Source organism: Trachurus trachurus (genome assembly GCF_905171665.1).
Source record: "Trachurus trachurus genome assembly, chromosome: 21".
NCBI lineage: Eukaryota > Metazoa > Chordata > Actinopteri > Carangiformes > Carangidae > Trachurus > Trachurus trachurus.
In genome coordinates, this window is record NC_139899.1 from 16,327,377 (window position 1) to 16,351,043 (window position 23,667).

General features: G+C 41.2%; 3 protein-coding genes across 3 annotated transcripts; 2 read left to right on the forward strand and 1 right to left on the reverse strand.

The window, feature by feature from the left end:
* Positions 1–1,714: 1,714 nt before the first annotated feature.
* Positions 1,715–11,405, forward strand: itga6a (integrin, alpha 6a). Its single transcript, XM_083996532.1, has 24 exons — positions 1,715–1,774; positions 1,889–2,150; positions 2,230–2,361; positions 4,080–4,293; positions 4,489–4,682; positions 4,770–4,864; positions 5,115–5,242; positions 5,325–5,414; positions 5,508–5,569; positions 5,652–5,821; positions 6,662–6,805; positions 6,897–7,006; positions 7,442–7,604; positions 7,956–8,042; positions 8,129–8,208; positions 8,328–8,405; positions 8,519–8,621; positions 8,730–8,903; positions 9,001–9,096; positions 9,185–9,292; positions 9,383–9,481; positions 9,570–9,695; positions 10,646–10,771; positions 11,325–11,405. The coding sequence occupies exons 1-23, from the start codon at positions 1,730–1,732 to the stop codon at positions 10,751–10,753; spliced, it is 2,868 nt and encodes a 955-aa protein (XP_083852658.1). The 5' UTR covers positions 1,715–1,729; the 3' UTR covers positions 10,754–10,771; positions 11,325–11,405.
* Positions 11,406–12,500: 1,095 nt separating this feature from the next.
* nup62l (nucleoporin 62 like) lies at positions 12,501–14,995 on the reverse strand. The gene is made up of 2 exons (XM_083996496.1): positions 13,042–14,995; positions 12,501–12,940 (listed from the first exon to the last, which is right to left on the reverse strand). The coding sequence occupies exons 1-2, from the start codon at positions 14,662–14,664 to the stop codon at positions 12,782–12,784; spliced, it is 1,782 nt and encodes a 593-aa protein (XP_083852622.1). The 5' UTR covers positions 14,665–14,995; the 3' UTR covers positions 12,501–12,781.
* A 792-nt stretch (positions 14,996–15,787) lies between these two features.
* pdk1 (pyruvate dehydrogenase kinase, isozyme 1) lies at positions 15,788–23,087 on the forward strand. The gene is made up of 12 exons (XM_083996778.1): positions 15,788–15,916; positions 16,084–16,223; positions 16,357–16,498; positions 16,589–16,660; positions 16,771–16,955; positions 17,711–17,806; positions 17,921–17,998; positions 18,235–18,311; positions 18,407–18,505; positions 18,900–19,010; positions 21,111–21,224; positions 21,317–23,087. The coding sequence occupies exons 2-12, from the start codon at positions 16,115–16,117 to the stop codon at positions 21,455–21,457; spliced, it is 1,224 nt and encodes a 407-aa protein (XP_083852904.1). The 5' UTR covers positions 15,788–15,916; positions 16,084–16,114; the 3' UTR covers positions 21,458–23,087.
* The last annotated feature ends 580 nt before the right edge of the window (positions 23,088–23,667 follow it).

Genomic DNA, 23,667 nt, shown 5'->3' on the forward strand with positions numbered 1-23,667 from the left:
AATGTGTACACGGTGGTCCATCACCCATTTAAAGACATGTAGCCTGTAACATACTCATCAAGGAGATTATCCTAATTTATTTAAATTTAGTTAAATTGACAACGAGGTGTCGATGGCAGTCAGCCATTCATGTGGTTTGTGACATTGGGGCGAAGTATTCAAACTATTTTGATATGCTCACTATGAGGTGGACGTTTGTGGTTTTCAATGAAAGGTCTTGACAACTGTTACTTGGATTGCCAGGAAATGTTTTGCTCAGGAAATTTGTTGCACATATTGATTCATGTCTCCCACAGAGTGAACTGTAATAACTTTGGTGATGCCTTAAACTTTCATCTCGCGCAACCATCAGGTCAAAGGGTTTGTTTGTCCTGTCCTTTCCCCTGTAGCTTTACTTTAGATTTTTGTGCTTGCTAAGAAATTTTAACATATGCCTACTGAAATGAATTAGTTTACCTGGTAACACAGAGAGGGAGCGCACATCAGCTATGAGTGTGCAACTTAACTTTCTTTAAGTTAGTTTACCTGCTAAACATTAACCTGCTAAATATGAACATGACGGCTTTGACACACTGGCATTAGCTTTTAGAAAGAGTCCCTTGTGTAGCTGTTTCTCCATTACATCTTTTGTTGATATTCCTGGATCAAATTCTAGTGAAATGGTCTCATGGCTTTTTACACCATTGAACCTGATGTGACTTATATAAGGAGCTGCTGTACATTTTTGGCATTGCTACTTACCCAGTGTTAGCATTACCAACAGCTGTTAACTTACGAGTCATAGAGCTGCTCAGAGGGCAGATGATGAAGAAACCATATGAAGTGACAGAAACCTTTGTCCTCTATTTTATAATGGCAGTGTAGATACAGGAAACATAGGGGGGGGGTTACAACCACAAAGGTTATGTGGTATGTGGTTTAAATTCTGCCTCATTTGTTCTCAAATAATAATTTGCTTCATTTGAATTTTATATGAGTCTTTCAGAGTGTTGTACTTTCTCTGGTTAAACAAAAAAACAAGAGTAAAGTGAAATGAATTATGTCTGCCAACAGTAGAAACAATATTTTTGTATGAAAGCAGCTCGAAGCAATGGTTCGTTCTTTTTCTTGACAGGAAAACTTCTGCGTTCTTGCTGTTCATCACTGTCACTCTTTTCACATACATGTACTAAATTCAACAAGCTGCTGCCCTGGTGCTTGTTGAAAGGTCTCTTTAAAATGTAGAAACTGTAGCAGCTCAGAGTGATGACAGGTGACTAGTTTACAGCCCAAAAAAAGCTAATTTTAGTATTTAGCACCTAATCCTGTAATGCCTTCAAAAATAGTACTTTAAAATAACGTTGTTCATTTTTTTTCTTTCTTTCAGGCTGCTGATCGGTGCTCCCAAAGCCAAAGCCCTCGGAAATCAGAAAGCCAGCGTCACAGGAGGGCTTTATAAATGTGAAATCTCTCAGTCCAGTGGTTGTGATCGCATCGAGTTTGATAATGACGGTGAGAAAATAGCTCTACCTCTGAAATAATGTTTCAAAGAGTCGATTTTAGTTTATTTGACTTGGAGACAGAAACAAAGTCTAAGACTCATTTCCATTTTGGTCTCAAACGCATATCCAAAAATGGACAATAGAATAAAATCAAGAAGTGAAGAATGACTATCATTGCTCATATCCTTGTCTTGTGTTGCTACATTTTGAAAGAGGACGTACGTATTGAGAACAAGGAGAATCAGTGGATGGGGGTGACGGTGCAGAGCCAGGGTCCTGGGGGGAAGATTGTGGTGAGTAAAACTGAGCGCCTGCTCTGTCGTCCCCAGTAACCTTGAGTTGTGCTGAGGTCTTATCTGTTATCAAAGCACAAACTATATAACACTGCCCCTGTTTTGTAATTCCAGACATGTGCTCACCGCTATCAGAGGCGCTTGTTTCTGAACACCGCTCAGGAGTCCCGCGACATCACCGGCCGCTGCTATGTGCTGAGTCAGGACCTGACCATCGACTCGTCCTCCGATGAGGACGGAGGGAACTGGAACTTCTGTGAGGGCAGACCCAGAGGTCATGAGATGTTCGGGTCGTGTCAGCAGGGCTTGGCCGCCACCTTCACCAAGGACTACCATTATGTGGTGTTTGGAGCACCAGGAGCTTACAACTGGAAAGGTCACTAACGAAACCACAAACACACACACACACATAAAGATTTGTTGTTTACACCGGTTAACATCGACATCCTGTGCAGGCATTGTGCGCCTGGAGCAAAAGAACAACACTTTGTTGGAGATGGGAGTGTATGATGACGGCCCATATGAAGTTGGAGATGAGCACCTCTTGAACCCTGAGCTGGTGCCTGTTCCTGCCAACAGCTACCTCGGTCAGTATATCTACCCGCAAAACACAAAAATGTCCAGTAGCTATTTTTGTTTGCAACTTATATTTTGATGGTTTTTATGCCTCCACACCTGTGACACACAGCACGTTGTTTTGCGTTGTTCACATTGTCGTAGTGTCTTTTGGTCAATCCCATTGTTGTGAACAGGATATCACAATAACGCCTTGAAGGAACTTCAGAAGGGCTCAGAGGTCAAACGTCAAGGTCACATTGAGCTCTTTTGAATTCTCCAGAACTCCTCAGAGGAACCCCTTCAAATGTTTCCACCCGTGTCCACTCGTACTTGAGGATGACCTGACCACACTATCATGGTCACAAGTCAAAGTTCGTAGTCACACTTTGTAGCTGTTACAGTAATTGTTAAAGGGATAGTTCAACATTTTTGAAAATTGGCCCATCGCCATGATCCCCCTAGTAATAGCAGTAGGTTCGTTACCTTTAATTGTTGGTCCAAGCTGCTTTTAGATCGGGGGAGAAGAATACCGAGCGGCGCAGCTACACTACGGAGGCTAATGGAATTTCTTGGTTTTGCTCATCAAACTCAGCAAATACACAACCAAAAAACTCAAAAACGCTGTGGTGGACAAGTTGTGACCTGCACATTTACCACGCTATGAGATAATAGCGGAAAGTTAAGAGAAGTGAAGCAAATACTCGGAACTACTTTCTTCAGTGAACCACTGGTCGGAGGGACACAGTGTGCGCACCTCAGCCAGTGCCGTAGTATACGGACGTATCTGCAGTAAACAGGCGCTTTTGAAATCACTCCGCCGAGCAGCCGTCTAGAGTGTAAAGTCCGACTTTGCCTCTAAAACAACTCCATCTCGCAACTTTCTGCTATTATCTCATAGCGTGGTGAATGTGCAGGTCACAACTTGTCCACCACAGCGTTTTTGAGTTTTTTGGTTGTGTATTTGCTGAGTTTGATGAGCAAAACCAAGAAATTCCATTAGCCTCCGTAGTGTAGCTGCGCCGCTCGGTATTCTTCTCCCCCGATCTAAAAGCAGCTTGGACCAACAATTAAAGGTAACGAACCTACTGCTATTACTAGGGGGATCATGGCGATGGGCCAATTTTCAAAAATGTTGAACTATCCCTTTAATGGAGTTGAACAAAAGTTGAATCAATGTTAGAAATTCAACTTTAGACATTTTGACTTTTAAGACACAGGTGTAACTACTGTAATAACGTGATTAACATAACTACTGCTGGAACAGAGTGATCAGTGTTAAAAGTTGCACCAGTTGTTTTTCCTGTTGTGTCTGCAGGGAAAAGAGTCTTTGGAGCTGATTCGTTTGGCAGGAAGTGGTACTCAGATGCTAATCAGGCTTTGTTATTAGTCTCCTCAGTGTTTTAAGCAGTCAACAGAAATGTAATTAGTTTCTGAGCTGGAAGGGCGTGAATATTTTGGGCTGGGAACTGATGCAATGAACAGATTTGCTGTATAGACTGTGCTCTTGTTGCTGCACTAGTGACTGTGAACTGTCACCTGTATGACAAGATAGGATGATATTATGAGTCATGTACGTGTTGTGCTGTCTCACTGAAACCCAGAACTTATGGATAAAAAGAAATATCTATCAAAACAATCCCCAGCCTGACAACTGAAATGAGCCAAGACGGGGAGGGTGATATTCCAAAATCAGGGAAAAAAACAGATAATTAGAAACCTCCTCTCCTGTTAATGTCCCACAATTTAGGATTCTCCCTTGATTCGGGGCACAACATCACCAGAGGTCGGGGCCTGACAGTGGTGGCTGGAGCACCGAGAGCCAATCACAGTGGAGCCGTGGTCCTGTTGAGTAAACAGAGGGACTCCTCGTCCAGACTCTCTGTGGAGCACATCCTGTACGGACCGGGACTGGGATCCTCCTTTGGATACGATGTGGCTGTGGTTGACCTGAATGATGATGGGTGGGTAGTATTTCTCACCTATTCTATATACATATAATTTAATCATGTTTTAATTAATCAGACGTGTAATTCAAAGTACCTTCTTTATTACAATCTGTCCACCCTGTTACTGATGTACATTTTCAAGGTTTATTTATCTTCTAGGCTTCATTCTATCTGGTACTGATAAACATTCGCCTCCTTTCTTTAATCTAGCTGGCAGGACATAGTTGTAGGAGCCCCGCAGTTCTACATGAAGGACAGAGACATAGGAGGAGCTGTTTATGTCTACATCAACAAGGCAGGACGGTGGGAAAAGATCACTCCGATCCGTCTGAACGGGACCAAGGACTCGATGTTTGGACTAGCAGTGGAGAACATTGGAGACGTCAATCAAGACCACTATAAAGGTAATTTAGCTGTCTTTTTGTATCTTGTTTATGCTCTCTCTATCGGTTGCTGTCACATTATACTCAATTATTTATTTTTCCATTCAGACATTGCCATCGGAGCTCCTTATGATGACAGCGGGGCAGGAAAAGTCTACATTTATCATGGATCTGTAAAAGGGATCAACACCAGTCCTGCACAGGTCAGCCTTTTTAGGGTTATAGGAATTTTTCTCCAGACAGTCTCCTGTGCAAGCTTTTACCTTTGATGATAAGTAAAGTGTGTCATGGTCTGGACTCCAGACTGTGAAGTTTAAGTGCTAGCTTGTCTGCAAATCATTCTCGCTCCTGATACTAAAGAACCAAATATCAGTAATATATTATTTTATTAACTTTCTGGCCATGTTCTGGCTTTTTAAACTTCCTTGTAAAAAATTTTCTCTTTTTTCACAGATCCTTTCGGGGAAGAAGCACAACCTCCAATTCTTTGGTTATTCCCTGGCAGGAGGCATGGACCTGGACATTAACTCTTATCCAGACCTGGCTGTAGGCTCTCTGTCAGACACAGCTCTAATTTACAGGTAATTATTCCCTCATACATTGTAAGTGAAATTAAACCCTACTGATTTCAATCACAGCATCATTTAACAACCTTTCTCTCAGGGCACGGCCCGTCATTAGAATCAGGAGGAATGTCAAAATATCTCCACAGGAAATTGACCTTACAATCAAAACCTGCGGTAACAGCATTTGGTAGGTGCTCTAATATTCTTATATTTAAACAGAACTTAGTCAAAACATTCACTGTTTGAGTTATTAAAAAAAAAAACGTTTTCTCATCCATAGCTTCACTGTGGAAGCATGCTTCACCTACACAGCAAATCCGACGTCTTACAGCCCTAAACTAAGTAAGTATAACAAGATTTAGGATCTGTGATACAAGATTTCTGAGCCAGTTCTTCTTACACATGCTTCTCCTCTACCCTGCAGCTATCAGCTACTCTGTCGAGGCAGACGGAGAGCTCAGGAAACAGGGGCTGCCCTCCAGAGTGAGGTTTCTGAACTCGTCCCGCAACGACGCAGACTACCAGTATAACAGCACATTAGAGCTCCGTGGCCAAAAGCAAGAAACATGCGTCACGATAAAAGCCAGACTTAAGGTAAAACATATCAATGACAGGATATAATAATCCTCACAGTGGACAAATCGAGTAAATATACTGAAAGATGTAATGAGGCTCAGCCAATACTGTAAAACTGAGAAGTTGATATATTTGGTATCATCACATTCAAGCACTAAGATATCAATGAATTTGATGCCCTTTAAAATCCTATCCTACAAGCATTTTAAAGCTGAAACGATTTATTTCTTAACCAATTTGTTATTCAACTGTTAAATACTCGGCCTGTATGTTTATGAATGATTTCTTTCTGCTTCTGACATGGCAGCATTTGCTTCTTTTCTTTATAACATAAGAAACGAAATATATTTGAGGTATGAATTGTTGATAAAACATTATTAAGATTATTATAAAGATATTTTCAGACGTTTATTGTCCAAGTTAATAATCAATTAATCAAGAAAATAATAAACAGTTAGTAAAATGTCTTGTATCACAAACCACACATACATTTATTTGCTACAATTGCTTCAGTAAATGTGTCTTTACATACAGTATGTCAAAAAATGTGAAGCTATAGATGAGATTACATGCAGTTTCTGCATTTGTTCAGTGACAGTAAAAGCTAAAACATATTTTTCACAAATCTTCACTGTCTCATGATGATAGTAGTTCTGACTGCCTGGATCTTTTAATGCTGAGCTCCTCCAGCAGCACAGAGCAAAGCCAGTCAGCACCAAAACCAGGTGTGATACAGCCTGCAGTTAAAGATGGTTACATCAATTTTAAAAATGTGTTTAGTGGTAAACAAATGTAATGTTTTCTTTGTTTTGGCTTAAGGCAGGTAGAAATTAGTTATTATGTTTCTGATTTCCACAGGACAATATTAAGGACAAGATGCGCAGCATTCCCATCGTGGTGTCTGCTGAAATTTCGGGTACAAAGCGTCAGAGGACAAGGAACGGCCTCCCTCAGCTTATGCCAATATTAGACTCCTCTCAACCCAGCAAAGAAGTCATGGAGGTAAACATGTCAACTGCATTTAGTATTCATCATTATGTTGATGCAAAAATGTTTCTCCTGGTGTTTAGTTTTGGCTTTGTTGTCGTTGCAGGTCAACTTTGTAAAAGAGGGATGTGGAAGTGACCATGTTTGTCGGAGCAAACTGAAGATGGAGTACAAATTATATTACAAACAAAACAATGCGCAATCCCCACTGCCCATGTAAGCTCTTCTGTTTCTACTCCTTTGAGCAGTGGGTTACATTATGATTTTAAAATTGTTGTAAGAAAAGTTAAAGTTATTAATAAAATAATAGTCAACAATATTTTTACACATTGCTTTTACTTCCCAGTGAAAGTCCACACCCACATCTACTAGTGTAGGTCCTTGTGCTGTAATTTGAGTCTGCACATAAGCTCCAGTGACCAACACATAACGTCAGAGAACCTGATTATACAAATCAGGTGGAATAATTTACTTAGACTCAGCAGAAACAATGACTCCAGTGCTGCTTTATCTACATGTTGCCCTATGTAGCCGCTATGAATGTGACAATAGGCAGTAGTTCAAAACGCTTACTTTAACAGCTCAGTCAATTTTATTATGAAAACGCACTACAAGCAGGAAGTTGGAATGGACATCTTTGTGTTTCTGCAGCAAGAACAACGTTCCTGTGTTTCATCTGAACTATGAGAGGAAGAACCTGGTTCTGCAGGTGACAGTGAGCAACATGAATGGAGACGATGCTTATGAAGCGAAGCTGGTCGGGAATTTTTCAGATGCGCTGTCATATTCTGGAGTCCGCTCACATCAAACAGTGGTAAGTCTACACTCCCTCATACAAGCATAGTCCTCACACGCCAGAAAAATTAGTAGGTTGTAACGGGCAGGGACAAAACAAGAGTTTGACCTAATTGTGGCCCTAGATGAAATATTATGGTGTCACAGTCATTGGGATTCATCTTCCGTGTTTGTACAACACTTTACAGGAATCCACCCAGTAGCTGTGACCATAGATCAGTCCTAGTCATATCTGGTGAAAAGCGACATTATTGAAGTTTATAATTTTGCAGAAACGATACTCTAATTACTTTCTGACTTTCTGATTTACAGTTTTTTATTTTTTTTTAAGTGATTAAATCTTATTATATCTTAAATGTGCTCCTCCCAGTTGGAAAAGCAGGTGATCTGCAGTGCCAACCAGAACGGCTCTCAAGCAAAGTGCGAGCTAGGAAATCCCTTTAAGAGAGACTCGAAGGTACAAGCCTGTCATGTTCACGTTAACTTTGACATGTAGTTGTTCAATTGTGAGACACTTTTTTATTCCTCCTTTTTTCCGACAAGACTACGTTTAACGTCATCCTGAGCACCGCGGGTATGACTCCCCGCACGACAGAGATTGACATGGACCTGCAGCTCCAAACGTAAGTACTGCTGCTGCGGATGCTGAGCTGAACTTTGTAGTATGTTCTGCACATCTCAGGAATTACTGTGATACCGCATTTCACTATACTAATATATGTTTTGTTTTTTGTTTTTTCAGGACCAGCATGCAAGAAAACATTGCCCATGTGAAAGTAAAGGTTCACGTGATCATTGAATTGCCACTGACAGTCAGTGGGTGAGTGTGTTTCCTTGCTGTGTGATGCTGCTGCCTGTACACACACACAGTAAATGTTCAGGCTCTACAACAGCATGTGAAATGAAAATATTTGCTTGGCTTGTGTTCCTCAGGGAGGCCAGCACTAACCAGGTTTCTTTTGGAGGAGTTGTGAAAGGAGAAAGTGCCATGGAGACAGAAGAAGAGATAGGAAGCTTGATTACCTACACATTCAGAGTATATATTCATCTTGCCTACCTCTCTATATTATGAACTCAAGTATTACTACTAAAAAATGATAGTTTATGACATAACTTAGGAGTCCTGCGTTGATTATTCCCGCAGATACACAACGTGTGGAAGTCTTTGGAGCCCCCTGTTACAGCCTCGCTTCACATTCAGTGGCCTAAATTCAACAGAAATGGGAAATGGCTTTTGTACCTGGTGAAGGTCACAGCTACAGGACGTGAGAAGATCCAGTGCTCTCCAGAGTCTGAGATCGACTCTCTCTCTCTCAAGGTACAGTAGGATACATGAAGAAGATGTTTGTTTTCATGTGCTCATGGTGAAACTTCCCGTCACTGCTTTGTCTTAATGAGGATGAACGTTCTTCCAGGAGTCCACTGTGTCCCGTACAAAACGGGAAATTGAGAGAAAAGAAAGAAAGCCAGTGAGAAAAATGTCGTCTCTGTCAGACAAAAATAAAGTTCTGGTGAGTCTTTGTTGTGGATGTATTCACATTATTGTTTTTTTAAACAAAGGTGTAGATTTGAGTGTAACAGGACCTTTCTTTCTTCCAGTCGTGTGAGAATGGGATTAAATGTGTGGAGCTCAAGTGCCCCCTGCAGGGGCTGGACGGTACAACGATCGAGCTGAGGTCTCGTCTGTGGAACTCCACCTTTATTGAGGTGACATATTGAATTTTTCTCATCACACCGATCCACCTGATGAGGTACGACCGTCTCACCTGTGTGGATGTTTCTGTTTTTTTTACACAGGATTTTGCCTCGGTTCCCATTTTGCACATTGTTACGAAGGCCTCGCTCGTGCTTCATGATCAGGCTGCAAACATGATCCTGACAACTCCTGACACGGAAGTAAGTGGCTCGACAACCACAACACATCATCAACCGTCATCCTGACTCTCACTGTCACTTGGTTTTCCCACACTTTGTTGTATTGCAGGTGACAGTGGCAGTGTCCCCAGAGAGCGCAGTGGCACAGTATGGAGGAGTTCCCTGGTGGATCATACTGGTGGCTGTTCTGGCAGGAATCCTGATTCTGGCCTTGTTGGTGTTTCTGCTCTGGAAGGTAAGTTCATGGACGCTACATCGTCATGCCATCAAAGTTAAAATTTGAAACAACAGAGAATAAAAAAGTGAGATACAGCACAAACTTGTCAAGAGATTACTGTAGGTCAGTGATGGTTTATTCTGGGATCATTTGAAGATTTAAGAAGTTGTAACAAGTAGTGGCAGAAGATCTCATTTGGGCTGTGATAACTATTATTGGGACATTTTTTAGACTAAATACTTGTTTGATTCATCGTAAATAATTAAGAAAAAGACATTAAACAACAATGCAGGTAATCAATTGCAGTTTTACTATGACTGAAAATAGATATTCAGATCTTAAAAGTAAAAAAACAAAAACAAAAAAAACAGCATTATCAGTTTAAAATAATGGTTATTATCAGAATAAAATGTTGTTTTTGCTTCAGTCAGTTGCATTTAAAGGAATAGTTTGACATTTTTTAGTTAATTTGCTTTTCATGTTGAGAGTTAGATGAGAGATTGATGAGGCTACAACTCAAGTTACTGACTGGAAACAGGAGGAACATGAAGTCATTATATCTTGTTTGTTTAACTCAACTTTGTTTAACCTACTTCCTGGCTCTTGTTTAAAAGTGGCATCAATCTCACTGTCTAACTCTAATTGAAAACATGTAATTCCAAAAAATATCAAACTATAGTCCTTAAAATTGCAACACACAGTAGTAAAAGTATTCAGTAGTGGTTAGATTTAACGAGTATTATACAATGTATGAGAAATTATCAGGTGTGTTAATCTTTGAGAACAAATAGGTCCAGGTTTTGTTTGAATTTAAGAAACATCTGGTTGTTATCTGGTGAAAGATGAATCCAGATAAAGCTGTTTCCTTAACAAAGTGTATTTCTCTGGTGTTTTTCTGGAAGAAATCATGTGATCCACTTCTTCAGTTTGTCACTCTTAACCATTCATCACCCTTACTCCCCCCTCAGTGTGGTTTCTTCAAGAGAGCAACCAAAGACGAATATGATGCTGCATATCACAAGGCAGAGATCCATGTTCAGCCCTCTGACAAAGACAAACTCTCTGCTGAGGCCTGATTTATACTCTGAACAGGGGTAAAAATGAGCTGTCAGCATGGAGTGTGATTACTGCAGTCACTAATGAACTCACTTTGCAACCAAATCAGCTGATTTGAGGCGGAAAAATTCAATCAGACACATATTGTGCGAAGCTGATGACTTTGCATGTTATTTGGGAAAATTTACATCACACACTTTTAAAAGTTTAACATTGAATAAATATGGAATAGATACAGTATGAGTAGAAAAGTACACTTGGTCATAAGTCTTCAGGTGTTTGTTACAATATGTGTCTCTGAATTTTGCATATATAATATTAATGCATTTTCTTATGAGCAGGCTGAATGTTTCGTTTTTTTCTTTTTTCTTTTTGAATTGTGCTTTGCAGGTGCTTTTGCACTTTTGATGACTTTTACTGCTTGGCTGTTATGAAGCATCTTCTTAAAAACTGCAAAGCATGCTTAAAAAAATCCTGCACAGCTCTCTCCCTCCCCCTATTGTTTACAATGTGCATAAATGTTCCTGACATTTATCAGTTCTTTTTTAAACATTGTATTTTTTATATTTTTTTATTTTTTATTCTTCTCAGTGTGGCTTCTTCAAACGCTCCAAACAGGACAGCAGCGTCCCTCGCTACCACGCAGTGCGGATAAGAAAGGAAACTCCCGAGTACAAAGATGGAAAAGTCAAGCTTGATCCTTTTGAAAAAAAGCAGTGGATGACGACTTGGATCGACAATGAGAGCTACTCATGATGTGTTAGATGTTTTTCCTTCAAGCGTCGAGGCAGAAATACACTGAACTTTGTTTGTTGTTCCTTGTTGTGAACATGATGCTTAGTGATTTGACTCTGAACCAGCTGAGTTCACACCTTTGAATTTTTACTCTGTACAGTCGATGACCTTGTTTTGTAAGTTTTGTATATATTTAAATACTTAATGCACACTGTATATTTATTTTTTTGATAATGTCATGGAGCCAAAGAGTTTTTTTAGTCATAAGTCTGCCCTGGAGTTGGAGAGTGAAGGGCAAAGTTTACTACTGTTGTGAAGTTGTACTGTCTTTAAACTGTATGCAAGGAAGGTACAGCTTTCTCGGTGTAATATGAATGTACAGGAGTATTTTACATTTTTATGCTTCTAGCTTCAATATTTTCTAAATGAAATACTTCAGTCCTCCTTAGAAAGACGTTTAGGTACATTATCGTGTCACTGTACAAACGACCACGGCTGACTCTAAATACAAGTGCAGGTTGTTTTTCACACATCTTCTCACTGTTGTGACGTTCAGGTAGCATCCACTGTATTACTGTAGGTCATCACTGAGGTTTTCATGTCATGTGAGGAATCCAAAGGGAAGATGGAAAAAAGCAACTGAAAAGTATCTTTTATAGATTTAATTCAAGATCAGTGTCTCACTTATTGATGGTAAATATGATTAAATGTTTTAAAACCAATTCCACCTGTTTTTGAATCCCTTTACATTTACATACATGATATACTGTAAATGCAGGGCTGCAATTTATTAATTTACTGATTGTTACATCCACAATCCTGAGCAGGATGATGACACAATCAATTAATCTAGTTTTGTTTGTAAAAAGGAAAAATATTGCTATCTCATCTTCTGTAAATTTGCTCATGTAAAAACTAAAACTAATCCTATTAGCCTGTGGCTCTTACAAATGAGATATTGTCATACATAAGCCACTATAATGAATGCAGCAGCGTTTGTATTTTATCTTTACTACCCAATAACACAGAGTCTTAATCCAAAGGTTTATTTAATGATACTCTTTCAAACAAGCAAAACATTTACATGGGAGGAAATGTTCATTTTCACTGATCTATATAAAAACTATTGCATTGAAAATATCAATCTGTATGCAACACAAACGACTCCAAACAGTTGAGGAGAAAGCAGTTGAAAAGGACTTGTGATCAAAGCAAATCCGACACATTTCGATGCTGAGAAAAGCATCCCCCATTCATGACTACTGTCAAATTAGAACAATGTCAATATACAGGCCAAATATGTTGATTTCAGATCAGTCAAATGTTAAACGAAAGGTTTTCTCTTGCTCCTTGCGCTGGTTGTCGCACACTTTGGACACCTCCTCCACCCGTCTCTGCAGAAGAACTGAATTCTGATCGATCCACTGGAGAGAATCCATGTGGGCGTTGAGGATTTTACAGATCTGCTGAAGCTGAGAGAGAGAAAAAAAAGAGTAAATGTTAATTCATTTGCAACAATAAATGCATCAAAACTGACCAAACCCAGTTTAAATACATCTAATCATCATCTTACTGGGTCACTGGTGTCTGCTGGGCCGCTGGATGTGTTGAGGTGCTCAATGATCTCCTTCAGGTCTTGTGACATCCTCTTCAGCTGCGCATCCACGTTCTCCGCCAGCTTGTACGTTCTCTCACGCTCCTCGTCGGCGTTCTGCATGTAGATGGTTCCGCTCTGCTCCTTCACAGAGTCCTCCAGAGGACACAGTAAGTCCTCCAGCTCCTTCTGTTGCGACAGGATGAAGTCCAGCTCCTGGTTCAGCCTCCTCTGGTCCAGCTTCACCTTCTCCATCTCTTTGTGCAGGGATGTGATCTTCTCTCCGTTCTCCACCAGCATGCGGTCCCAGGCGTTCACCTGAGTGGCCTGCTGCAGGAAATGTCTCTCTTGGTCTTCAAGCTCCAGACTCCACTTGTTGATGAGACCCTCTAGCTGGGCGTAGGTCATCACTGGAGGAGCAGTGGTTGTAGTGACCGATGTGGCTGTGGCCGCTGTTGTGATACCGATGCCGGACACAGGTTTGAGTCCCAGTGTGAAGCCTGTGGCAGCACCTGTTGTGGCCGCTGCGGCTGCGGCTGCAGCAGCGGCTGCGGCAGTAGAGGCAGGAGCAGAGATGGCCGTGGTGGCAGTAGCTGCCCCCAGAGGTTTGAGCATAAAAGCCAGGCCTGCTGCGGTTGTTGCAGCGGGGGCAATGCTCGCTGCTGCGGTTGGAGCTACACCCAGAGTAAAGCCCGTACCTGTGGCAGGGGCAGCAGCTGCAGCTGTAGCTGTAGTGATGGGAGTTGCAAAGAGAGTGGGGCCTGTAGGTTGGGCTGGCTGGATGGATACAGGAGGAGCAGGGGTGGATGAAGGTTTAATCCCAAAGGCAAATCCTCCACCAGCTGCTGGAGCTGCTGTGGCTGCAGCGATGGAGACTGGCTGCGGCTGGGCGCCCAGGGTGAGGCTGGGTGGAGCTGCACTGTTGCCAAAGCTGAAGCCTCCGGTGGGAGCAGCGGTGGGGGCTGCAGCTGAGGTCACCTGGACCTTTGTAGCCCCAAAGCTGAAGCCTCCAAACCCGAGGCCACCTGCTGCTGCTGCCGCCGCTGCTGCTGCTGATGTTGCTGCTGCCGCCGCCGCTGCCGCTTGTGGTGTGGGGGCTGCTGATGCTGCGTGAAGTTGGGGTTGAATCTGAGCAGCGGTCCCAAAGGTGAAGCCCCCTCCTCCTCCTGGAGGGGCGGCTGCGGTGGTCTGTGCGGACAGCCCGCCGCCCAGGGTGAACCCTGTCCCCGCAGCTGGAGCTGGAGCCTGAGCGGTGCCGAGCGTCAGCCCCGCTGCGGCCGCCGGCTGAGGAGCGGCGCCCATACCGAAGGTGGCGGTGGGGGTCCCGAAGGAGAATCCTCCTCCTCCTCCGCCGGGTGCGGCGCTTTTCCCCGGGGTACCGAAGCTGAAACCACCGGTGGAGTTGGCGGCGTTGCCCGGTGGCTGAGCGGCGGCGGTCACGTTACCGAAGCTGAAGCCGCCGCCTCCTGCTCCTGCTCCGGGCGCCGCCGGCGTGGAGCCCGGCATCCCGAAGCCCGTGGCGGGGGCTGCGGCGGTGGGCTTCTGGGTCCCGAAGGTGAAGCCGCCCCCAGAGGGCTGCCCGAAGTTAAACCCACCACTCATTTCTCTCTGTCACAAGTGCAACAACGCTATCCAGGGAAGTTGAGCAGCACAAAATGGGCACTTCCGGTCTGGACCTGTGGCTTTTGGCGGGTCACAACAACACGAGCCGCTCCAACGGCCGTTACCGAGGAAACGCTTCTTCCTACCGACACTTTCCGGACGTCGGACGTTAATTAAATAGATCAGATGTTTGATGGCGTTACCTCGACCGAGACGGGGGTCACACACTAGCAACACGTCGTTGACAAAAACGTGGCTAGTAGTCGCATCGCTTCGTCATGCAGCCATTTCTGTGGCCGACTACAGGAAGTGACGTTTACCGGGACCGGGGAGAAGTGGGTCACAGTTTTGCCCAGAGTGCGGTCTGTCACGGCCCGAGTCCCGCCTCTCTTCATAAGACTGACAGATATAATGTCCTATCACAACCCCGCATGGAGCCAACCACACATTTAATTGGCTGGGCCTGAAACCTGACAAACAAGTCTCAGGGATGGAAAACCAACTAGCGCCGTTACCAAAGAGTGAACAGTGGACAAAACAAACTATCCCTAGACGCAAAAGCGGACTACTTTGCTCCATTCAAAACTAAGGTAAACTCGGGAAAAAAAACCTTCATAATATTTACGTTATCGTTTCAGAAAACAACATGGAAGCGTACATAAATTAAGCTTGAAGATGTGAGCATATCACGACAAACGTTTTGGTAAAAATGTACGTTAATACTGGTAACGTTATTTCAGAACGGTCGAAATTCAAATTGTTAACGTTACATCGTTTGTTCCAGTAATTCCAATATTGCTTGTGATGTCATAAGCAGTCACACTGGAAGTCATGAATGAAACTGTTTCCGAGAGAATTTCGACTTGTTTGTTCGTGCATTTGAACGTTTTTTTTTTCCCCCCGATCTGGTTTGTAATTTCCAATTTTCTAGTGTGTCCTAAGGAAGTGAAAAAAAACCCCACTGGCAAGTAAAAAACAAAACAAAACGAAATTAACTGTTAAAACAAGATACTGACGATAGGCTTTGACTAACCTCCGTTTTCTACTGAACATTCTTCTTTTTTATTTTATTGTATCCACGGGGTCGCCAGGCAGGGAGTCATCTCGACATCGTTGTGAGTCTTTGGGTTAGCTAGCTGCCCACAGAGTTGCCCTATAACCGTCTTGACATGTTGACGCTCCTACCTCCAAATATTTGGCAACAACAAGCAAACTGAAGTAAGGAACCATTTAGAGACATTACACGGAAGAGGTGAATATGGATGCACACGTTTAATCAGAACCATTTAGTAAACAGGCCGTATGGTTTTAACAAGTGTGTGTTATAGCTGCTTAAGTTAGCGGCCAAGCTAATGACAACACGGATATCCAATTGTACCTGCCAGCTGCTGTCATTAACTTGGATCGGTACTATTTCAGTTGGTGACAGACGGACACAGCACCCGGCACCATGAGGATTTTACGGTTCCTGAGGAGCAGCGCGTCCATAGGAAAGGACATAGACTACTACTCTAAATTTTCACCCTCCCCTCTTTCAATGAAGCAGTTCTTGGATTTTGGTAAGAAGTGGTGCACAATGCTGCATGTATTATTTTTTAAATGTGTAGTTGGTCATTTTGTGACAAGTTTGCCTCCTACATTAATATTTGTGATTGCAACAGGAGAGTTTCTCTTTTTATTTCCTCTCTCCAGGCTCAGAAAATGCATGTGAGAAAACATCCTTCGCCTTCCTCAGACACGAGCTCCCTGTGAGGTTGGCAAACATCATGAAAGAGATCAACTTACTACCAGACAACTTGCTGAGGACTCCATCCGTCCGGCTGGTGCAGAGCTGGTATGTGTAGGCTCTGCTTTTTCTCAGTCATCTCTCAAATGACACTGATTCCATGGTTTTCATTTAAATGGGATTTATTTCCCTACACAGGTACATGCAAAGTCTGGAGGAGATTCTTGAGTTCAAGGACAAAAATGCAGATGATGAAAAAGTCACATATGAGTAAGTAAATAAAAGCACCGACTATGCAGATGTGTTTTCCTTCTTACAATGTTTTATTCAGTGCTAGGAGTTGATCTGTGTCTTCATATAACTCTTATATCTTTCTTTAGTTTCACAGACGCTGTGATAAATATCAGGAATCGACACAATGATGTCATTCCCACCATGGCTCAGGGAGTGGTGGAGTACAAAGAGGCGTACGGCACAGACCCAGTCGTCAGCCAGAACGTTCAGTATTTCCTGGATCGTTTCTACATGAGTAGAATATCTATCAGGATGTTGCTCAACCAGCACAGTGAGTATATTCTCTTCTTTGTCATGAAACTGTCATCATCAGTGTGTCAGAGAGCCAGGTGGCTCCATTAGCACCAGATCAAAGCTTTGTTTTTCACAGCCCTGGTAGCCATCCTGATTTTGCATTAGGTTGAATGTCTGTATTTTACTGTTCAATTAGGAATCAACACACAACTCTGGGTTGTTGTTGTTCTGTTGAATGAAGCAACAGGTTGATACAAGCCAGTGACAAAAAACAAAGACCAATGTACCAGCATGAACCTACAAGACAGAAAAGACTGTAGCTCAGATATTTTGTTTGTATATTTTTACTGTCTGTTCTAAATAATTTATATTAATAATAACTATTATTATTTCAGGGCCATTATAAAATATATAAGTGAATTTAAAAAAATGCAACAAATAGTATGACTGGGAAATTATCCATACGGAAACAAGACTGAAAGAGTTGTTATTACATACTGCTATCATATTACATTGTGTTGTATTAGTCTTTCTGGTATATAAAGTCTGACGTGCCATTAAACTGACGTTGTATAGATTACGTCTAAGATTTTATGAGAACCATCTCTCACAATGTGACATAAAACTATTAGAAGATTAATGCACAATATGCAGGAAAGGATAATAAATACATCTTTATTACAGCAGAACTGGAAAAGTCTCAAAAAATATGTATAAAGTAAGTGTAAAGTCTGTGTTGTAAAGATCACGTTATACTGTTCTGCATGTTGACATCCCTGCGTTTCCTCCTAGCGCTCCTGTTTGGTGGGAAGGTGAAGGTGAACCCAGCACATCCTAAACAGATCGGCAGTATTGATCCACACTGTCGTGTCAGTGATGTGATCAGAGGTGATGTAATATATTTTCTTAAGAACACAAACCATGACCCGGTTCAAATATGTCACTGTTCAAGTATCAAAGTGTCTTCTTCGTTCATCCCTGAACCAAGTGTCTTTCTTGTAGACGCCTACGAAAATGCACGAAATCTTTGTGACCGGTATTACATGAACTCTCCTGAGCTGATCCTGGAGGAATTCAACGGTAACTGTTTGGTTATTAGACATAAACAATACACACAGTCACACAGGCACATTTAATTGTAAACTTTACAAGTGAACACGTTTGTTTCCATGTCACACTTTCTGTTTTGCTTGTGACTTCAAGTGCTTCAAATTGCATTGTGAAGGAATAGACAAATAAATATAGATAAGTATGAATTGCTTGATTCATACTGATAAACGTCTGATGAAAATGAATTGATGCGTTTATCCTGACAGCCAAAGAGAAGGAAAAGCCCATCAATATGGTCTACGTTCCGTCTCATCTGTATCATATGGTGTTTGAACTTTTTAAGGTAAGATTAGCCTTCTGGACTTTTCTGTATTTATAGACATAATGACTTCCTCACTACAAAGATTGAAAACTTCCTGGTGTTTTTCTTTATTGCAGAATGCCATGCGTGCCACCATGGAGTTGTATGGTGATGCCATGGATTATCCTCCTGTCCATGCACAGATTGCTCTGGGAACGGAAGATATGACAGTCAAGGTGAACAACATCCACCTCTGATTTACTTTCTGTCTTTCCCTCATGCGTTTGGTGACAGCTGTGACCAACAGTTGTTCTATTTTACATCATTTCCTAAATTAGTTTTGTTCAACTGACTAAAAAAAATCAATTTAAATGATTTTTTAGACTGTTTTTAACTTAATTTGATACTATAAATATAATTTAAAATGTCATGCATTTTGTACCCTTTTATTCAATTCCTTCAAACTCTTCACCTCATTAATTATGAGTTGTACAGACGGATGTAAACTGATACCTGACTGGTTGGCTCAGGTTATTGTGCTTCCAGATTAAACCTTCTCTTATTCAAGCCACAGATCTGTAGATGAAACTCTCTCCCTCTGTTGTGTTCATATTGTATGTTCTTCCTCAGGTGTGCGATCGCGGAGGAGGCGTGCCCCTGCGAAAGATTGACAGGCTGTTCACCTACACGTACTCCACAGCTCCGCGGCCCAGCATCGGTGGCTCGCATGCAGCTCCTCTGGTCAGTATTCCTGATGTGGACAGATGTGAGCAGTGAAACACTTTCCTCCTCTGTAGCTGCAGATGCGGAATCAGTCACACAATGAGCGTAGTAAAGGTCTTTAAGCTGTCAAGTGTAGCTTGTTCTCGGTTCTGTGTTTCATTTTGGTCATTGTAGAGTTTACTTTAACAAGCCCAGTCAACAGGTGGGAGTACAGAAAATTAAGGGTTTTTTTGCCCGTTGAATTGTGGGAGAATCTCTCCATCAACATCGAGCTGACATAATGAAGTGACACAAAATGTAAAATCGTATGTAACGTCATGATCTTATTATTACAGTTTTTCTCTATTGGTTTGGCTCAATTCTTGAAACAGAAATTACATTCTCAAAATAACATGGACAAATCTCCAAACCACCTTGCAAATGTTCACAACAGAATGGCATTTCTCATTGATCTCATCAAATTGCAAATGTCTTAGTACATTTCTCAAGTGTCTTAGTGCATCTTTGCAAATGGTTATGTACAAGTACCCTAGAGTTAGCACAATGAGCATACATTTAGCACATTTTCCAAATGAATAGATCTTGCTGATCTAAGCTGATTAGTTGATTCTCAGTCTAATGGTTGCTCTCTCCAAAACATGTCAGCATGATTTCACTGTGTAAATCATCATATGCACAATAGTCTGTTCAACTGTCAAAATTAGTCAACATACTGTAGGCTAATACCATGAAAACCATATGAATTTCTTGCAGCATTTCATAAATTCATGACAGTAATTGACAGTCAGGTGAAATTAGAACTTGACTAACGAAGGAGGAGTTCCTCCTACATCTCAGGTGACCAATCAATCAGCTGTTTAGCTACCTGACTGGTGCTGTCTATGATTGTGAATGCTGCCAAACACGTATATATAGAGCTTGGCTAGGGCCTGTACCTTTTGCAGTATAAACATGGAGGTACCTGGCCAAGAAAATTATCATGACCAGTGAAAATGTCTCTACTCGTGAAACTTTGTTTACTGCACTATAGGCTTGGTATATTTTTTGTGTTCATATTTCATACATGTACAGAGAACTGTAGGCCTATACATTTTGTTTTTACAGTACATAATCTTGAGTTACTTTATGTAGGCTATATGTGAATAAAAATGGTTACAATTTCCTTGGCAATATGAGTGCAGTGTGTGTGATGTCAAACTTTGGAGGCTGCTCTTACTGTAAAGTCCTTTTCTTAGGTTTTATACGTCTCTGCCATAGTGACAAAACATCTAAGCATTTTGACTTGCAGTGCTCACAGAATGCCACAGGGATGATGCATTCTGGGGGCACTGACTACTTACATGAGAAGTTTGGTTTTGACACATAAGTAAACTGTTTTGGGAGAGATATGAGGTTCTGCAGCTCATCCATGGTGTTATGCTGAACCATCCAGTTTATTTTTGGTAAAAGCACTAAGTGAATACAAATGAGCCAAAAGCAATTGAGAAAGATCTTTGCCATTTTGATGGTACTGACACTTTACATGGTAAAGGAATCTAGTTTTGAAGCATGTGTGAACAGTTTTGGGAGAGATATGCGCTTTTGCTAGTGAGCTGTCATGTTGTGCAGAACTGTAAGACTGTTTGGCCAAATGGTCTTATAGTTTTAAGAATGTAATTTCTGTTTCAAGAAATGAGCCAAACCAACAGAGAAAAACTGTAACCCATATATATATATATTTTTTTTTTAAGTATATTTTTTGGCTTTTCATGCCTTTATTCGATAGGACAGTTGAGAGTGTGACAGGAAATGGGAGGCAGAGATGGGGGGAATGACATGCAGGATAGGGGCGTCCGACGCGGGAAAAAAATCCTATTTGTGTGTCCCTGTACTGAAACGACTGTGCTAAGCAGAACCAACACAGCAGGTCAGAGTAGAAAACTCATGAGCCTTTAATCATATCACACCGATCACACGGACATTGCTTTACAAAAGCAGATAGAATAACAAAGAAGCATCTGTCATTCTGCCTCCTGTTCACTGAATGTACCATAAACATCCACTGAATCTTTGCTATAAGCAGCTGACTGATGTCGTTGTAAATTGCGGGTCTTACATGTTGAGTTGTGTTTTGTCCAGGCTGGTTATGGGTATGGCCTGCCCATTTCTCGACTGTATGCACGCTACTTTCAAGGGGACCTGAAGTTGTATTCTCTGGAGGGTTATGGAACCGATGCTGTGATCTACATTCGGGTAATATGAGTTTGTTTTTGCTTCTCTCTCAAAGAAAAGAAGGATGAATGAACATGTTTTCATCTTCCATTTCATTCTCCATTGTCTCCCAGGCGCTCTCCACAGAGTCCATCGAGAGGCTCCCCGTCTACAACAAGTCGGCGTGGAAACACTACAAGACGATCCACGAGGCCGACGACTGGTGCGTCCCGAGCAAAGAGCCCAAGGACATGACAAAGTTTCGTAGTTTCTAGATTCAAACATCAAATGGTCCTGTAGGGAAAAGTGCAAGTAGTTGTGACTGAATGGCTCGGTTGTGTGTCTGTCTGCGTGTGTGTGTGAGATGCTAGTCCATCAGTTAAAACCTCCTTGTCCAGAAAATGCATAGAAAAAGTCCTAGAACAAAGTTTTAGTGCCATATTGTATATTTGATATAGAACAGTAGGTTTTGCTTGGGAGATTATGGAGTTCAGCAACTGTCAATAAAAACAAATCCTACCTACTACAGGGAGTTACCAGGACCAGCTTCCTAGACAGACACACACAGCTGTTTAAAGTAAAGCCCAACCAATGCTACATTTCTGAGGTCAATACTTTTTTATTGCTATTAGATAGATACTTTATTTATCCCCTAGGGGAAATTCAAACGTCCAGCAGTATTTGAGTCTTAAAAATATTGATGCTTGAACAATACCTTTTTAGAAAAGTATGGAACATACAAAAGAAACATACTTAGATCCCTTAAATCCTCCCTGAGGAGAACTGAACAGGACATTTCAGTGTGAAACTCAACAGTTCCCTCTGGTGGACAAACTATGGAACTGCAACACACTCTAATTTTTCTTATGAACAATAATAATATACCTTTGATAAGCTACGTACATCTTGTCAATGTAGTGGTCGTTTTTAAATATGACTTTAAAGATGAAACCTGATCAAAAACAAAATAAATTCATCTGTCTTGGGCTGCAGTGATGGCAGAAGAATCAGCAGAACACCCCACTTCCTGAAACAGTATATTTCTGTCATTTGGTTCAGCTCATCTTTTAAAGTTTGAGCTGTAAAACTTTACATTTAATTTATAGAGTTTACTAGTTACGGCTTCTCCTTGTTTTCTTTGCTGCTTCTTATTGTGGTGAAAGGTGAACCGTCTGTCCATCCATTTTCCTCTGTGTGGCGTTTGATACTTTGAAAGGAAAGGAAAACATGTTACACAATGGATTGCTGCTTGTTTTATTTTTTGTGCTGGAGATTTCTGCAGATAAGTCTTGTTTTGTCTAAATGTTTTCATTTAGGGTATTTCCTCTTCAGTTTGATGTTTTTTGTTAAAGCGAAAAGGATCAATTTTGCACCTGTTTTTACTGCAAATGGAAAAAGATAATTTGAGGCCAACAGAGGAGAACAATGACTGGTGGGAATGAGTGGCAAAATATTTTTTGGAATCACCTTTCTTTTTTATCAATTTGCAAATAAGCTGCAGCAATGCTTGAGCTAGATGAGTCTTATTTTTCCTCTCAAAGTTGTATCACTCAGTGTTACAAAATAAAGTATTTGGCTTTCTGTGGTTGTATTACAGTATGAGGTCAGTTGCACCATTTATATGGCTCAGTAACAAAGAAATACGATAAATTCTTATTTTTGCTAGAGGTGAATGAAAGAGAAGAAGCTAATCTGATGTGCATGTGCTACTAAATTATTATTTTCTTAGTATCCATCTGGACAGTGGATTATTCTTTCCTACTTGACTAAAGGGAGCGGTTCAATGACAGTGTTGGTAAAAATGCCCTAACATCATTTGGAGGTTTGAGGGCATTAAAACAAAAACATTGATTTTTGTGGAAACTATTGTGTTTTTAAAGTGTTTGAATAAATTACTGCAAATGATTGAGAGTCTTCTATTGATACAAGACTTAACACCACAAAGTTAGTGTTACAGTTTACATCAGGTCACTGATGCTGAGAGCATTTGTGTCGAATAGTTGGAGGGCAGCTCATGTAAAGACGTCACTAATAAAATAAAACATCATTCTCCTTCGGCCAACATTTTTGCAACATTTGTTACAATGCTATAAATGACATTTAAACTATCCACATAGAGAGAATATGATGAAGTTATTGGTTCCCGGAGTTGTGTTACTGTGTTATGATACATACACACAGATTAAAATAAATATAAGAAAAAGACATTATCTTTGAAACATATTCGTTCTTCTGACCACTTGCTGTAGTAGAAATATTTCTTGCCAAAGGAGTAAAGGAACACCAGTGACAGTAAAAGTACAATACATGAAAAATAGAAAAGAATTTAACTTGTTATTTATGTGTATTCCTAGTTTAAATCTTAAGGAAAAATATTTAAGACATGTTGCTTTTCCAGAAGTGGACATTTGCGCAGAATGACTCCAGGGCTAAGGAAAAAAAATGTTGGTTCTTATCTGATGGAAAATGTATTTTGTGGAACTGC